Source organism: Leptosomus discolor, chromosome 11 (assembly GCF_034619465.1).
Source record: "Leptosomus discolor isolate bLepDis1 chromosome 11, bLepDis1.hap2, whole genome shotgun sequence".
Classification (NCBI taxonomy): Eukaryota; Metazoa; Chordata; class Aves; order Leptosomiformes; family Leptosomidae; genus Leptosomus; species Leptosomus discolor.
Window position 1 is genome coordinate 15,435,587 of NC_141401.1, and position 17,975 is coordinate 15,453,561.

Consider the following 17,975-nt stretch of genomic DNA (forward strand, 5'->3'; position numbering starts at 1 on the left):
TTTCCTGGACACCAAACCAGGACAGCCACCAGTGGGACTCCATTTAACACCCACCTGCCCAGAGCAAAAGACTCATGCCCATGTCAGGCTTTGCCAAAAGGCAGAAGTGGGGGGTTCAAGTATGGCTTTGGCAAGATGATTCTTGCAGCTCATCCCACAGCAAAGCCTTAGGGGATTGCACAGCAGTGGGCTGTGGAGCAGCCCAGCCTCACAGGTACCAGCCCCCTACTCATGCCTTGTCTTCCCCACACTCCCAGGTGACCCATGAAGAAATCCCTCCCCAAGACATAGTTTACCTAGTGAGCAGCCCCCCGGCCTCCGGCTTCCTGGCAATGCTTCAGCATGGCCAAGACTCGAATGAGCAACCCAGCCTGGACCCCATCCAATCCTTCACCCAGGAGGACATCAACAACGGCAGAGTCCTCTACCTCCACTCCAAGCTGGAGGAAGGCAGTGACCGGTTTGTCGTGGACGTCACAGCCAGCAGCGCAGACCCACTGGAGGGGGTGGTGGTGAGCTTGGCCGTGCTCCCCATCACCATCCCCCTGGACGTCCGCAACATCACAGTGCCAGGAGGTGGCTCTGCTGCCCTGTCAACAGGCATCCTCAACATCCCCAACACCTACTACAGGGCTCTCGGTGTGGAGTTCAGGGTGCTCGAGCCCCCCCGTTTCGGCACGCTGCTGAACAGTGAGCGGCCCGAGGATGGTGGGCTGCACAGCTTCACCTGGAGTGAGGTAGAACAGCCACGGGTGCCTGCTTGCCCACCACACTGCTTTCCCAGGGGGGGTTGGAAGAGCCTGGGGGTGGGCTTCAGCCACCAGTGGCACGGGGAGGCTGGGGAGGGCTGCAGGGCTCCACTCCCCAGAGATATTTGCCCTTGGGACGGAGGGGTTTGGGGTGGTGGGTTTGCCCTGCAGACAGGGCATGCATCAACCCCCAAGGTGTGTTTAAATGTCACTGGGGATACAGGGTGGGGATGCAGGCAGAGCACCCATGCTGGGTGCCAGGTCTGCTTCCCATGGGGATCCTGCTCCCTGTCTTTGTGCTAGATCCATCCCACAGGGATGGCCCAGAGCAAGTGGTAGTTGGCCAGCTTGCTCCCTCCTCCCAGGCTGGTGCACAGGTCCCCTCCCCAGCAGGGCCAGTGGCCAGTGACCTCCCAGGAGGATCACCCAGCTCCTGCCCCGCAGGTGGAGAAGCAGCAGATCCAGTACAGGCAGGATGGCCCCCGGGCCCAGGCCGACAGCTTCACCCTCCTGGCCAACACCTCCGAGATGGACCGGCAGAGCCAGCCCCGGACCCTCTTCGTCACCATCCTGCCCCGCAGCTCCAAGGGGCCCCGGCTGCGGGTCAACGCCGGGCTGCAGGTAAGAGCCAGATGCCACGGGGATGGGCAGCCACCCCAGCGGGCCCTGGGTCCTCAGCGCTAGGACACCCGAGGGGTGACCAGCCAAGCGTGGGGACCCCACGGGACCCACTCCGAGCCTGGTCACGCACCTCAGGGAATTCGGGCCCCAGCAGAGCCAGGCGGTGGGCTCCAGGGAAGGGGGGCGGTTTCCCGGCGGGGGCGAGGCTTTGCAGGAGGCGGAGACCGGGCTGTGTCGTCGTCCCCATCTCCCTCCCCCCCATCCCTCCCCGCCGCCGATGCTGAAACCGTCCGCAAGATGGGAGCATCGCCCCGTCGCACCGATGGGCTCGGCGGAGCCGCGCTGCCACGGCGGCAGGCAGCGGCTCCGTGCCTCCCCTTTTCTGGGGACCGGCAGCCTCCTCGCCCTTCCTCACGTCCTGGAATAATCCCTGGGAGCACAAAGAGCAACTTGCCCGCGTTTCATCAGCACAGATTGGAAATACTTAATTATTTAGGCGGCTTTCACACCTCTCTTTATACCTGCCTCAGGAAAGTCAGGAGCAAATAGGTCTCACCTGCTGCTGAAGTCCCACCTTCTGTTTCAGACACCTCTCTGCCCCATTCAGGATCGCCACTGCAAAACTGCAGCAAAGAAATTATTAGAAAACACACAGGAGTGCCAGCCCAGCAGGATCATTCCCCACACACACACCCCCAGCAGGCTATCCTCACCCATCCCAGGACTTCCCAGGCTGGGCAGAGGGAAAGCAGCTCCATCTGTCAGGACCATCACATCAGGATCGTCACAGTGGCTTTGGGAAAGGTGTCTGGGAGCCTGGGCTCTGGAGGAGACACCCAAAGGGAAGGGTATGGGCTGTTCTGCCCTGGGCCAGGGCTGCCAGCAAGGTTTGGGGGGTGCCCCCATCCACAGCCAGCCCTGGCTCTAAGCCTGCCTCTACACCTCCAGCCCAGGAAGCTCAGCCTTTCTGCCAGCAAATCCCTTTTATAGTGCATGAAGTGGTGCCTCCAGGATCTGCTCCATCTGTGCCAAAATCCTTCGCTCCCAACAGAGAAAGGTTAACCCCTTGGCTGCTGGCCCCACAGCAGCCACTCATCCCCACTCCAGCGGCACTAAAAGCCCCTCTCTGCTTGCTGAGGACCAGCACATCCCAAAAGGGCTGCTCCGTGCTGGCTCTGGCAGGGTGGGCCTGAGGAGGGGCTCTGGAGCTGGGAAAATCTCCCTGTTCTGAGCAGGAGCAATGCTAAAGCAACCCAGGGCTCAGGAGGAGCCCAGCCCTGCTGTGTTTGTGCTCTGGAGAGAAATGACTTCAGCGTTTAAAGGTCAGGCCGGGTCCAGGAGAGAGATTGCACAAAGCCTTCCTCTGCTGCCTGCGCCTGCCAGTGCCAGGGGTGCAGAGTCCACGCAGGGCTGGGGAGACAACTGGCAGGGTTCAGACCCCAAAGCAGAGCCCCCTGGAAAGGACCAGATTTGCCTCAAGCAGCTTTTGGGTTGCATCAGGAGAAAGGATGGCTGGCTGCCACCAAGAGAGAGGCTTCCACTGCTGCACTAAAACACACGGCCGTGCCCCTGGTGTTATTTCACTGCCTCCCCACATGCTCTCCTGGAGAGCAGAGCCGACACGGAGGCTAAGCAAACACAATAAGCCGTGTAAGTGAGAGCAGGAACCAGGCGGAAGGCTTTAATAATTCAGAGGACAGGCAGCATGGCAAAGCAGGTCAGCTCCGGCGGCCTGGGCTCTTGGCAGTGAGCAAAGCTGCTCCAGCCACCACGTGTGCCCGTCCCCTGGGGCAGCCAGTCCCCCCTGCCTCCAAACACTCCTCCGGGCTTTGACCACCGGGAGTTTTCCTTGGCACCCAGCCCCAGATGTGATTGCAATTCCAACAGGCGCTGAAGTGACCTGACTGTGGGTGCTGGAGGAGAAGAGCAGCCCAAAAAAACCACAGTGCATGTATGTGGTGGAGCAGCAGCTCCTGCTGCAAGGGCTGCAGCTCCCACAGCGGCCGTGTGTCTGACAGCACTTCCCCATCCCATCTCTCCAACACTGTGTTTTTGAGCCTGCCTCCCGCTATCCCACAGAGACTGCGTAGGGTTTTAGTTTCACTGTCGGGACCCACACCCACTCAAGAAATGTTTTGGGTTAGGCCAGCTGAAAACAGCAGAAAAGAGCTCATTGAACGGAGGACAGCCAGCTGAGCCGCTCCTCCAGCGTCTGGGTGTTGTCTTATGGGTTTGCAGGACGCGGGCCAGGCCTGCGGTGCTGTGGGATGCAGTGCACCCTGCCCCTCCGCCCTGCACGAGCTGCGGGAAGGCTCGGTGCACACACCCCATGATTTTGGGGCATCTTGAGGGCAAAAGGCAGCTCTGGGGTGTGCGGGCAGAACTTGTCTGGTAGCACAGGATTCACGCCCATGCTCTGCCGAGACCGAGATATGGCACAGGAATAGGAGTGGGGAAAGTTGCTGCCTCCAGCTGGGGAGGGGAGATGCCAGGACGTTGGAGCGGCAGCATCCCTGGGGGCAGGTGGGCAGCCACCACTGGCCGGGGGGAATTGGCCTTGGGAAGCTTCACAGTGGCCCTGAGCTCAGGCACATACTTGTCATTCCTGGAGGGTTTGCTGGGGTGGCTCATGGCCTCACCGCAGCCTTGCGAGGGGGCGGTGGGACGGGTGCTTTGCCGGGAGCATGAGCTAAGAGAAACACCCAGCTGGGGAGAGACAGGGCTGTGGTCATCACATACACAGCAGCAGCTCAGGGAGCGAGTTCACAGAAGAGTCTGGGTTGGAAGGGCCCCTTAAAGGTCAAGTAGTCCGACCCCGCTGCAGTGAGCAGGGACACCTTCAACTTGTTCAGGTTGCTCAGAGCCCGTTGCTCAGAGCTCAGTCCAACCCGACCTTGAACGTTTCCAGAGGTGGGGCATCTACCACCTCTCTGGGCAGCCCGTGCCAGTGTTTCACCACCTTCATTGTAAAAAATTTCTTCTTTATATCTAGCCTAAATCTACCCGCTGTTAGTAAAACCATTACCCCTTGTCCTGCTGCAACAGGCCCTGAATTCAGGGCTTGGGGACACCACAAAAAGCCCTTCCCCTGCGAAACAACTAGGAGGCGCATCAAAGGCACAGCCTCTGCCCCAGCCCAGCCGCATGAGCTGCGCCAGCAGCGTGCCTTCTTCCATTTCCAGTGCTTGGAGAAACTGAGGCATGGAGGGGCGAGCCCACACCTCTGTCCTGCACGTGCTGTACCAATGCACGGACCCAGCAGCACAGCACGTGCCAGCAAACACGGCAGCAGTGCAGGGTGACGCAGGGCTGGGAAGAGGCCAGATGATTGAGGCGTCACCCAGCACGCAGACAAGGCGCCCTTGTTGGGCTGGGACACGCTCAGGCACCCAGCGAAGCGGTCTGAGCAGGGATGGGGTCTGGAGCAAGCTGGGGAAGAGGGGAGAGGTGCTGGGGGCATCCCAGGGAGATTACAGCCTCTCCTTATCCCCCAGCTGAGGGAAGGCACCATGGCCGCCATCGGCCCCCATGTCCTGAGCGCTGAGGATGAGGACTCCCCGGCAGAGGAGGTGACCTACTCCATCCAGTCCCCAGCCAATGGGAAGGTTGTGCTGAGGTCTGCGCCTGGTGCTGAGGTCCGGCGGTTCACCCAGGCCCAGATAAACAACGGTCTGATCCTCTTCATGCACCAAGGTAGGGCAGGGCTGATGTCACCCCTGGCCTGAGGGGGAACACCACTGGCAGGGAGCACTGTGCCACCAAGGCAGATGCTAACCCCATCGCAGAGCACCCCAGTCCAAACTGTGACAGGTTAATGGGGGGCTGCAGCCCCGCTGCCCCCTGTAAACACCCAGCTCTGTGCTTTCCACAGGGCCCCTGGATGGGGGCTTCGCCTTTGACCTAGGGGACGGCGAGAACCTGTCTCCTGGGCACTTCTTCCTCATCAGGGCCCAGAGAGAGCCCCTTATCAGCTTGGCCAAGAAACAGAGTCTCACCCTCTGCCCAGGTGGGTACAGGCACACTCCTTAACCTCCTGGTTCAATGGCAAATGGAGCCCTTGGTCCCTTCCACCACCCCCTGCCTGAGCGCTGCCAAGAGTTGCCCAAGGCAGAGGCTGCAGGTGGGTGGCGAGGCGATGGGTTGAAGTCCATGCTGGACATGTTTTCCAGGTGCCCTGCAGCCCATCACCAGCCAGAACCTGCAGGCAGTGAGCAACAGCCCTGCTGGCTCCACTGCTCTGTACTACAGCATCGAACAAGCCCCGCGCCTAGGCAGGCTGAGCACCTCTCGGGGGGAGGAAATCAGGAACTTCACCCAAGCCCAGGTGAGCTTTCACTTCCCTCAGCCCCCCGAGGCACAGCCCTCCGTCATCCCCACTGAAGCCTGGGGGTCCCAGCCCAACCCCTCTGTCACCATGGGCAGAAGCACCAGATGCCTGGCAGGAGGCAGAGCAAGCCTGCAGCTATGCTGTGACTTTCCCAGCTCTGCCAACTGCTGCTCAGAGGGATTAAGAGCTGCCGCCCCGGTGCCGGCTTTACCACAGCCACCAGCCTTGGATTTAGTGCTGGGGGAGGCTCAGGGAGTTATAATCCCCTTTTCTTAGGCTGCCTCCCTGCTGCAGATCCAGCCATCCTGGCTGCTGCCTAAGGCAAGAGCCAAGCACAATGCCTCCACCCCTGCTCCCAGAAAAGCCTTGCTAACCCCATTCTCCCACAGGGCCAGGCTTTTGCAGAGCACAGCAAAGGGCTCAATTCTAACCATCACTCAGCAGCATGCTACAAGCTCCCCTGTGCTGTGCTTACCCTTGGAGGAAACCTGGCCCAACTTTTGGGGGATGCTGAGTAGGCACAGCCCTTCCTCCAAGCCTCAATTTCCCTAATTGCTGGACAGAAACATCCTGGCAGAGAGGCACTGTGAGCTCTTGATGGTGGCTATCATGCCATAGCTGGTTATGATCCCTATTTCTTACCTAATTAGGGCTTGTCTGCTCCTTCCTGGAGCCAAGATAAGTCGAGGGTGCACAGGGTTTGCTCTGTGCCCATCACACCAGAGATGAGACAGATGCACCCATTTCCCCCATGATATCACTCACTCCAGGTATTTATTTTGCCATTTAGCAGAGCTCATTGAGGTTTTTTTTTTTATTTTTAGGTGGACAGTGGGTTGATTTTCTACCAGCACAAGATGCCAGAGAAGCCCTTCTGGCTCGCCCAAGATGCTATCCGCTTCCGTGTGGTTGCTCCCACAACTATCTCAGATTCCTTCATCCTCCTTGTGCTGATCTCCTTTGAGGCCAAGTGTCCCCAGCGCCCAACTCAGCTGTGGAGAAATGCAGGTAAAGAAGGAAGGGAGAAGCATGGGACAAACAAGCTCTCCTGAAGTTTGTACAACCCTCCCATGCAAACTTAGGAGAGCTTGTTTGTCTGAAGAAGACATCACCGTGCAATTTCCTATGGGCACCCAAGCATGAGCTTGGATGTTGCTTGACATATCAAAAACTGCATCCATCCTTTTACTGGCTCTCTGCACAATTCCTTCCTCCATCATCTTATCAAACTAATACATCTCAGTTGATTCTCACCCCCTTCCATTTCTTCACAATCCTACTTTTTCTGCTATAGCTTGCTCTCATCTGGGTCTGCTCTTCTCTCCAGCAGATCCTGGCTCTTCCCCAGGATGAACAGACCTTTAGTTTTTCCCTTTTCTCCCCAGGTCTTCAGCTCTCAAGGGCTCAACGGGCTGAGATTGGCACCTCTGTACTGGATGCCTCCAACCTCCTGAGCCAAATCCCAGTCCCTGAGAGGGCTGCGTATGATGTTGTCTTCCTGGTGACGGGACTACCAGCTCATGGGCAGCTCTTGGTGGCTAGTGAGCCCCTGGAGAGGTCACAGCCATTCTTCTTGCAGTCAGACCTGGCTGCGGGGCGCCTGGCATATGCCCACGGTGGGGATGGCATCTCTGAAGACCATTTCAGATTTAAGGCGTGGCTCCGGCCCCGGGTGCAGCAGTCCATCCGTCCTCCACAGGAAGGAATAGTCATCTCTGAAGATTTCAATTTAACAGTGACCACCAGCAGCAGCAGGCCACCACAGGTATTGAAGCGGCTAGAAGTGCTGCGGGTCCCACCAGGCTCTGTGGTGACCTTGTCCCAGGAGTACCTGGATGTGGCAGATCCATCAGGATCTCCGGAGGAGATGGTGTACAGTGTCCTCCAGAGACCTCTTGCTGGCCACTTGGCCAATGTCCACAACCCACGGGAGTCCATCAACCACTTCACCCAAGCAGATGTCAATGCAGGCCATGTGGTGTTTGTTGCCACCAAGAGCCATGACCCAGGATCCTTAGCCCTGAGCCTCTCTGATGGCCACCACCCACCCACATTGACCTCACTGGAGATCGAGGTGCTGCCTGCAGTGAGCACTGCTGCCAGCCCAGTGCTGCTGGAGGTGCCCCAAGACCTGAACAGGGCATCCATGTCCCACCATCACCTCCTGGGAGCCACACAGCTTGGTGCAGGCAACGCCCTGTACAGGATCACCAGGGATCCAAGGTTTGGCCAAGTGCAGGTCAACCAAAAGCCATCGCGAGGCTTCTCACAGAGGCAGCTGGACCGTGGGGAGGTGATGTTCACCTTCACAGACCTCACTTCTCCCGAGGATGACTTCCAATTCCTCGCCATGTCGCGGGCAGCAAACAGGACTGGGGTGGTGAATGTGACAGTCCGTGCCTTGGTGAAGGCTCGGCCAGGCAGCGTGTGGCCCAGGGGCACCACAGCCCTCCTGGACACCAGTGTCCTTGATGCCAGTGAGCTGGCTAACCTCACCAAGAGCATCCCAGTCTTCAAGATCCGCAGGGCACCCTGTGCCAGCCGTCTTGTGAGGGTCTCCAGGGACCCAGGACAACCCACCACCCTGATCGAGACATTCAGCCAGAGCGAGCTGGAGCAAGGGCTGGTTGGGCTGGAGATGCTGGATGTCGGGGAGACTGACCAGCCCCTGCAGAGCGACAACTTCATCTTTGAGCTGGCGGCCACTGGCGTGCCACCTGCACTAGCGTCCCTGGGGTACAGCATTGAGCCCTACAACGCCTCAAAAGCCTACGGTGTCACCCTGCTCATGGCCCCCTTGGCACCTTCACCCCCGGTGTCACAGCCCCAAGGCACAACATGGAATAGCCCCAACACCAGCGAGCTGGGCATGTCCCCCACCCCCTGGCCAGGCCCTGGTGCTACCACCAGCCCTAGCCCTGTGGAGGGTGGCACCTTTCTCAGCTTCATCGAGGCCAACATGTTCAGCATCATCATCCCCATCTGCCTCATCTTCCTCCTGCTGGCTCTCATCCTGCCCCTGCTCTTCTACCTGCATAAGCGCAATAAGACAGGGAAGCACCATGTCCAGGGCACCCCCTCCTCCAAGGCCAAGAACGGGGCTGTGCCAGACCAGGAGACCTTCCGGAGGACGGACCCCAACCAAGGCATCCCCCTAACGACTGTCAATGCCCTGGAGGGCAAAGGCACAGGTCCCCCACCCCAAGGCACGGGTCCCGGGGCACCGCCGGACCCTGAGCTCCTCCAGTACTGCCGGACTTCCAACCCTCCCTTGAAAAACAATCAGTATTGGGTGTGAAGGGCTCAGGTGCAGGGGGACGAGACCACCTGGGGGTCCAGACCCTCCTAGAGCATCGCTGTCCACCTCCTCCCAGCTCTCCTCCTCCTCCCTGGAAGCTGGCACCCCGCAGATGCAGGAAGGCCCTGGCGATAGAGGGGCTGCTGGTCCAGTCCACCCAGGAGCTTCAGGTGGCTTTGGGCAGGGCAGGGGGACACTGCATAAGCACACAGGGGCAGGAAAAATGCCTGAGCACACCTGGGGAATGCTGATTTTGGGTGCTCATTTGGGTCACTCAACAGTTGCCACAGCGCTGGAGGGGACCTGATGGCACCAGTCCCCACCGAGCCACCCCGGGCAGGTCCAGTGGCGGCTCCTCCGTGAGCAGCACTGACAGCTGTGTTTGCCACAGCTCTTGGCGTGAGAGGGAGGATGAGGAGCAGCTTGCGCTGAGTCAGGCTGGGGATGAAGCTGCCCAAATCCCCCAGGGCTAGGCGGGCTGAGACACTGGAGCAGAGGCTCGGAAAAAGCTCTGTGGCCAATGCCGGGGGAATTTAAGGAGTCCCCACCCACTTGGAAAAAAACCCGCCTTGCTCTTCCTCTGCGTGCTTGCCATATGTTTCATAAAGCAGATTGCACCGAGCCCCGGGGGGGTTGCACAACAGGTAGGGTGCCCTCGGCAGGGAGGGATGGCAGGAGCTCACCTGGGCAGCGTGAAACCAGAGGGGAGAGCGAGAACCAGAGCCAGCATGGTTTTCCACTGTATACTCCAGTACGGCAGAAGTAAACAGAATAAAGTGCCTTTTCCGAGGTGCATCATGGTTTTTGTAAGCGGTCTCCCTTGCCAGGCCTGTTTTAAGCCTAGTGAATTGCCGAGTGACATTTGGAGGTAATGGACCAAATTCTGGGCTCTTGCTCAAATTTTCCTCAGCCTGGAGTCCTGAAAACTTAAGTAGAAATTGTCTGAGGAAGAGCAAGGGAAAAACTGAGCACTGAGCTCAGGACGGGACCCAACAATAATACCCCGCATTGCTACAGCTGGGAAGCTCATCACAGGGCACAGCCCGCTCTCATAACATCAATGGGAAACGAGCCCATGATGAAATGAAATGAGCCCCCAGGGACCACAGGGGATGTTTTACATTTGCACACCCCCCTCACCGAGTGTAAAATCCATCCCACCATCCCTCTCCAGACCAGCACCCCAGGGCAGTCCCACTCCAAGGCTGCGACAGAGCAGGCATGTTTGCTTGGACCATGCCAGCAGTTTTCCTGGCTGCTTTTACGGTGCCAAACGTTTGCCAAGCGGTAAATCACACCTGCCCCACTCCAGCTGGAGGGTGCCAGCACGTCCCACTGGGCACCCACAGACATCAGGGTGCAGGCAGGCAGCCCCCTGTCCCCAGCCCCAACTTGCCTCGTGGCATGGGCAAGACTGGGCATGGCAGAGGCAGCCCCAGCCGCTCCAAGCCCTCTTGGCCCAAGGCAGCCTGGGCCGATGGATGCCAAGCCCACACTCTGCTGCCTCCTTCCCTGCTGCAACCTCGCCACCTCCAAACCCCTCCTCCTGCCCCATCCAGAAGCGGGTGGAGGGGGAAGATATTTCCTTTTGCTCAGAGGCAAATTGCATCCTCCCCGCTCTGTAAAATGGGGACAGTGCAACCAGGCTGCTCACGTCACAGCTCAGAGCTTGCCAGGGCAGTGCTGCTCCCAAAAGGTTGGGACAACCTCTCCCTGCAGAGCAGAGCAACCTCTCCCTCTCCCGGATCACAGCTCCACGCCTGCCGCGTCACATTCAAACAAGCACATTGATTATCTTTGCTAAGTACACATGCCCCAGCGAGGGATGGAGGTTTGCAGCGAAGCTGGTGGCATCCACCGAGGGCCCCCTTGGAAGCATCCGACGTGTTTTCCTTTCGAATGATTTTTGCCTCGCACCCAGGGATTAAATAGAAGGAACGTGGCCTATTTTGTAAGGAGCACTGAAAGCGAAGCAGGTTATTTTTAAGGCTTGCAGTTGTATTCCTGCTGCTGGGAAACATCCACTTCCCGAGGTCAGGGGAGGACAGTCAGTAACCTGGAAAACGCCAGTGCAGATCACAGATCTCCAGGGCCAAGCTCTGCTGGCAGGGTTTAAATCCTGAGCAAAGCTGGTGGCTCCACTTGGGTTATTTGGTGTTTGCAGCAGGATGGCTGGGGCAGGATCAGGCCACCCAGGGAAGGGCTGAGGGTCCAGGTGGGCTCCTGCCCGGACACCAAACAGGCAAACGGCAGCCCAGACAAGCTCAAGAGTTTCCTGGCGAGGCCGTTTGTCTTCCCTGCGTCAGGAGCTGGCACCGCATCTCTGCCTTCCCCGGAGTTTCCCCTGCTCACCCGTTTGTGCCAGAACCACTCTGATCCAGGAGGTTTTGGGGGTGACAGGAGCTGGGCTGCACCCTTCCCTGCTGAGCTGGTTATAAAGCTTGCAGAGGTTTAGGGAAGATCTTACAGCTGCTCTACTAGCTGTGCTGTCCCCTCCAAGGCAGGCCAGATGTGCACAGCTGTCTGACAAGAGCCAGCCATGCCCATGAACTCACACGCCCTATTCTAGGGGGGCCAATACTAGGTCTCCCCCCAGCACCTCCCCACCTCCTCTTGTACCTACAGCCGCTGGTGCTTCCCCAGCCTGGGGATCTCACACCCACATCCCTCCTCTGCCTTCTACCCACAGTTCTAAAGCAAGAAAAGCCACCTAGAGCGAAATTGCTGTCCCCAGGGAGCCCCTGCCCCAGGACATGGCCAAAGCCATTTCTTCCGCAGCACCACCAAGCTGAGCCTCCTGGCTCACCCCAACTGCAGACTGCAGGCAGGGGACCTTCCTTCTCCCCCAGTCCTGCCGTGGGAGAGGGGGTCACAGATGTGTGCTGCCCAGGAGGGAAATGTCCCTGCCCGTGGTGGCAAGGAGGCATTGCTGTGCCCAGGTTGTGAGTGCAGAGAAATGCAGGGTTGGCATGGAGAGGGGACATCAGGCATGGGAGCACCAGGAATGGCAGAAGGGCTGTAAGAAGGTGTTGAGGGCACCTGGATCAACAGGTCATCAAGACCTCCTGTACATCTACATGCAGCTTCTGAGGACACCTGGGTCAGGAAGAGGCAGGCCAAGAGGAGAGCCAGCCCACAGCCAGGCTAAAGCAAAGACTCAAGTCACTAAGGGGTGGCAGAAAGCAGGGCAGGAGCCAGAAGACATCCAGATACAAAGGACAGCGAGCAAGTTGCGGTGACTTACAGAGGTGTGACAGGATGGAGAGGACAGACCATACTTACCACCACCTCCTAAATGGTGGCGTGTCAAAAGCAAGGATACCGCCAAGTAGAGCCACCCAGGAGGTGCAAGGAGGACTTAATAGCTGGTGTCCCTTGTCCTCTGTGTCACCTCCAGACACCCCAAGGTGACCACCTGGGTAAAAGCATCTCAGTGCCTGACCACCAGATGACCTGGCCAGTCACACAGGGTCTCACAAGTGGCAAAAATGCCAACGAGTTTCACTTCTACTTTGCTCTTAATTTAAGAGGTCACCTTTGCTTCCTCCAAGCCCCAGAAGCAGGGAGTTTCTCCTCCTCCGCTGGGAAGCCCCTGCAGCTGGATCCCAGGGCAGGATGTGGCCTGGGTTGGATCCATTGGGAAGCCCCCACAGCCCTGCTGGGATTTCAGCCCAGCACTGGGGTTAATGTTCCAATTTGAGCTCAGATAAGGCAAAGCAGGAGGAGCAGCACTGTTGCACAGCTCAGGGAGAAGGCAGCCCCACTGGTCCCCAGGCAGGGATGGCAGGGCCGGGCTGTCCCCAGCTGCAGGGAAGGGGCACATTTAAGTGACGCCCTGCTGCAGAATCCAGCCTGGAAGCAGCAAGGAGAAGAGAGTAAGAGCAATTTTCCCCTGCTGTTTCCTCAGCAGACCCACAGTGCCTTTAAAGCAGCTGGAAAACCTCCTCTTGAGTTACCCAAAGTCCTCTGGAAGTTCCCCTAGCCCCATCCTGCGCTGGCCATGGGTGCAAGCACCACAACAAGGCAAAGCTTCCCCAGGCCACACAACTGCCTCGGGAAGAGAGAAGGCGATCATAACCCTATGGCCATCTCCCAGGCATCGCATCTGCGGCAGGCTGGATCCGACACCTCTCCTGGGTTAATAACAATACCAGCACGGTGGTACCAGCTCAGCGAGGGCCAGCATTCGGCAGGAGCTGGAGACACCAGGGCTCACAGGTGAGGATGGACACAGAGCAGGAGGGGAATCTGTCACAGCTCCGGTGACGTGAGTCGGTTTCCAGGCACCTATTCAAATGCAAACAAATAATAATAGGCCAAACCGGTTTCTTTCAGCTTCTCTCTCCAGAGCAGATAGGATCATTTGGCTTTGAAACCCTCCCCACAAGCTTTAGCCATGCAAATACAGGGGTTCAACAAGTGAGGGACTTTATTCCCAGCCAGGCTTCAGGCCAGTACATCCAAGCCCTGCACAGGAGACTGGGACCTACGTAAGCATCATGTCCACAGCCTCCAAAATCCTCTGCTGCCTCTAAAATCCTCTGCAAGTGCATGAGCTCCCTGAGCTCACACAGGAAGTCCCTCTCTGTCTTGGGGAGGCAAAACATGGTCCCAGGGCTCCTGCCTCCCCATTCCCATCCCAAAACCTCCCTGGCAGCTCTCACCAGCCCCAGGAGATGCTCTGGATTTCGCTGGGAGCCAAGAAGAGTGTGCTGGAGTCCCCACAGGGGACACAGGTCATGCAGAGAGGTCTCCAGGAAACCCTGTCTGAGAAGGCAGGAGGACACCTATTCCTCCCAAGGCAGGTGAAGGACCTGACCAAGGGTGGCCAGGTCCTCCTAGGAGATGCCCCACATGGGAAACTCTGAGCCAGACTTCAGGCTGGCTGCCGCGCAGCGTGGCGAGGCTCAGCCCCTTCACTCAGCTCAAAGCCAGGCCCAGCACCCCGGGTTGCTCTGGGAGCCCTCCCTCCCTGCTACGTGCCTGCCTGATTTCAGCAGGCCATGCCCACAGCCTGCAGAACAGGCTCCGCTGGCAGCAAGCCCAGCAGGACGGGACAGAGCCCGCGGGGGGGAGGAGCAGGCTGCAGGCACGTCACCCTGGGAACACCTCCCAACAAGCCCACGCAGGAACAGTGCTGTCCCCAGGAGTCAGGCATCCCCCACCACCACCTTGCCCACGTGAAGTGAAGCACGTGAATTTAACCTGCAGGGCCAACAGGGCTCTCTAGGCCCTGGCAAGCAGAGGAAAGGATGGAGAGATGAGGACCTGGACACCAGAAAGCATCCCTCACACCGTTAGTGCCTACCATGGCTCTTCAGCCTGGCTGCTGATTTAAATTTAAGACAGATGGAGCCTAACCTCTGTTTCCACACCCAGCAACTCCAAGGCAGACAGACAATGATGGAGGGACAACCAAATCCCAGAGCTTGGGCTCTCCACCCCTCCTGCAAAAACAACAGGCCCAGAGATGCAGCTCTCTGGCAGCACAGGACCTACCTCCCCAGGGACCAGAGAGAGGTGATCTGTCCTGGCATGGAGAGCCGGGACAGGGGCTGCCCAGAGCACCGCCCCGGCTCTGGCTGGAGGGGAACCAGCCTTTTGCAGAGCACCAGGGGCTGCAGCATTCAGCAGTAGGGGAACAAGGGTGGGCTGGCAAAATCCAGCTGCATTTAAAGCTGGTTCTCAGATCATCCCCCCAGCACAGGCACTGCTGACCTCCCCTAATTGCCCTGGGCTAGGAGCAGGAGGGAGCATATATAGCCGCAGCCAAGGGAACCAGCTGGTGCTTGTTGCCTTGCCTGGAGGAGCCGAGTCAGGGTCATGCTTCGGAAATATTCGAGAAGTGCAGTGATTAAAAGATTTGAGCTGGCAGTCTGAGCTGTCTCCCTCTGCCCCTGGCTCGCTGCAGCCCCGGTGCCCTCCCATGTGCATCTGCCTGGTCTTGCTCCTCCACGCAGGCACATGTTCATCCACCTCCCAGTGTGGTGGGGATGGGGCTGGCTGGGACCTCGCAGCCGTTTTGGACAGTGAAATCCCACTTGGCTCCGTCCCCTGCTCCTGTCAGCCCCAACGAGCAGGCGTGACTCTGCTCCTTGCTCCCCATTGCCTGCTGTGCCTCTCCAACACGCCTGCTAAGCCTGCCAGCAGTGTAGCATGCCCGGCAGGCCTGATCCTGCCCAGCTGCCCTGCTGGGAGCTGCACCCCAGATCAGCAGCTCCCCTTGCCCCAGCTGCCGGGGCAGGAAGCACCCAGCACATCCCCAGCTAGAGCTGCTCGGCTGGTCCCCGCGGGACCCCGGCTGCTTCTGCACCCAGGAGGGGGTCCTCCCACCCCAGAGCACCCAGCCCTAGGCCAGGCTTGGGTGACACGCTGGGGGGCACACACACCTTCACGGGGTGGTGGAGGATTGGTTTGGCTGTGGAGGCGGCTTACCCCACCGAGCTGATCCTTGCCGCTCTGGGGGATACCTGGGCACGAGTCAGATACAGGTTGGATATATGGGCATGGGGTGGTTACAGGTTGGACACAGGTTGTCCCTGCTGCCTACTGGCCTGGCCTGCACAAACCCCAGTCTCCCAGAGGTCCAACCAAGGATGCTGGATTTTCTTTCCACGGCAGGGAGAGGCCCAAAGGGAAGAAGCAAGACAACAGCTCCGGGAAACCGCCTGCCAGAGCAACGGCAGCAACGAGCTCTTCAGTGCCGGCTGTGGTGCCCCCTGGGGAGGACGAACTGGCCACCACCACCACCGCTGCCACCACCTCCCCACCCAGCTGTCGTGCCGGCGGGGCTTGCAGCGGTGCCTTGGCCTTGGCTTTCCCACACGAGAGCAGCCTTGGGAAGCAGGAGGAGGAAGCGGACCTGCCCCGTGTTCCTAGCGTTTCCTCTCGGCCCTGCACGCCCCAGGCTTTTTTCTGGCCATGACCCTGAGTGGGAGCAGGGAACAGCCCGTGTCCTGGATGAGAGCAGCAACCGAAACCATTGGGGCACAAGAAGCACCGTGTGCACCCCCAGCCCCCTCTCCACCACTGCTCTGCACCCTGGGGTGCCCACCCAGCGGCAGGATCACCGGGGCAGCCACTGGGATGCTCACAGCTGGTTCCAGCCTCTAATCCTCAGCGCTTTCGCAGGACACCGCTGGAGGTGCCGGGGGCAGCAGGAGGATGCTCAGGCACCCCACTCAGCCAAGGCAGACCTCAAAATGCCTGCCCATGGGCAGGGAGGGCCCCAGCTGCCCGGTGCCAGGCGGTGGAGGGAAAAGGCAGGAATGTTAATGGGAAGCAGATTCTCCCAGCCGATGGGTTTGCTGTGCCAAGTCAGCCCTGGGAACGTGGTCCAGACATGGGGGTATGCAGCAGGGTGGCTGGTAGGGCAGGGAGACCTTTACGGATGCTGAAGCACCAGAGAGAACACAGGTCCACCCTTGGGGAAACTGAGGCTTGGTTTCAGAGGGGGTGTACGTAGCCCACAGGGACCCTGTCCTGTCCCTGTCCCCATGCCAGGATGCTGGAGAGGAGGGTGAGCTCCCAGGGCACTGGGACATCTCCCTGCTCCAGTCGCACACCCTGCGAGCAGAGCAGGCTCTTTGTAGTGCTCAGCCTTCGCCGAGGGTGTGACCAGCCTGGGTTTGGGGCCCAAATCTGCAAACGTTTATCAGGGTGGCTCCAAGGAGGACTAAATCCTTCACCCGGGCTGCACACACCCTCCGGACACTGCTATCTGCTCTCCCACCCTCCCAGGTCCTTGTTCCCCACCCCACAGACCCTCCACAGTCTGTCTCGGGGACATTCCAGGGACCATGCTGTGCTGGGGGAGCCCTGGCAGGGCATCCCCCCACAAAGTCACATCCAGGGGAGCTGGGATGCCACAGCTGGGTGCCAGCACAGTTCCAGAGGCTGCTTGCAGTGCCGGAGGCTGGCTGCCCGCCCGGAGATGGCGGTGGCAGGCTCAAACCCAGTGCCCATTGTGCTCCCGAGGGAGAGCGGGCAGCAGCGGGGCTGAGGGGGGACGTCCCGCACAGCATCTGGCTCCAACATGGGGCCAAGGCAAGCCCAGTCATCCAGTGCATAGCCAGCGGGGCCAGGACGAGGCGTTAACCCCTGCGGGGCTAGCTGCCCTATTCCCATGGCTGCTGCTGCTGGAGGAGCTGGGGTGGAATGAGGCTGGGGTGGGATTGGGACAGGGTGGGATGGAGCCAAGTGGGGTGGGGCCAGGGTGGAATGGAGCCAAGGTGGACTGGGGCTGGGGTGGGATGGGACCGGAGTGGGATGGGGCCACGGGAGGATGTGGCCAGGGTAGGATGGAGCTGTGGTAGGATGGGGTTGGGATGAGATGGGGCTGGGGTGGGATGGGACCGGAGTGGGATTGGGCCAAGGGAGGATGTGGCCAGGGTAGGATGGAGCTGTGGTAGGATGGGGTTGGGATGAGATGGGGTTGGGGTGGGATGGGACTGGAGTGGGATTGGGCCAAGGTAGGGTACAGCCAGGGTGGGATGGGGCTGGGGTAAGACAGGGCTGAGATAGGATGGGGCCAGGGCAGGATGGGGCTGGGGTTGGTCTGGGGCCATGATGCAGGGGACAGCTCCAGCCACGGGATGCAGGCGGAAACGTGCCCTGCCTGGACAGAGGCTGCGCGATGCCTCCAGCTGTATTTTGGTGTGCTCGTCCCCGCGGGCTGGGGCCGGGGAGGACTCTGGGAGGATGAAGCGCAGCCCGACGCATTCCCAGGGCCGCTGTTATTTTAACAATACCCCGCTGGCCTGCATGCCGGGGCTAATTTTAACCCTGGAGCCACGCCAAGCCGGTCCTAACTTTCCTCGCTGTGATTTATCCCAGCCATTTCCCTTCAAAAACAAGGTCCCCATGCCAGCCCTGCTGTCTCCCCAGGCAGCAGCATGCTGCCCTGGGTCCTGCCCCGCTGGGCAAGGCAAAACAGGGCAGGATTTGCCCCTCAACAGGTTGTTTGGAGAGCAGGAGGATG

General features: G+C 59.5%; 1 protein-coding gene across 1 annotated transcript in view; it reads left to right on the forward strand.

Annotated features, from left to right (window-relative positions):
• The window catches only part of CSPG4 (chondroitin sulfate proteoglycan 4), a 33,486-nt gene extending 24,491 nt beyond the window's left edge, over positions 1-8,995 (forward strand). The window contains exons 4-10 of the mRNA XM_086471711.1: positions 258-737; positions 1,194-1,370; positions 4,865-5,063; positions 5,242-5,376; positions 5,540-5,694; positions 6,522-6,705; positions 7,083-8,995. Coding sequence (XP_086327837.1) covers positions 258-737; positions 1,194-1,370; positions 4,865-5,063; positions 5,242-5,376; positions 5,540-5,694; positions 6,522-6,705; positions 7,083-8,995 — 3,243 coding nt within the window. The remainder of the gene's footprint in view (positions 1-257; positions 738-1,193; positions 1,371-4,864; positions 5,064-5,241; positions 5,377-5,539; positions 5,695-6,521; positions 6,706-7,082) is intronic.
• The last annotated feature ends 8,980 nt before the right edge of the window (positions 8,996-17,975 follow it).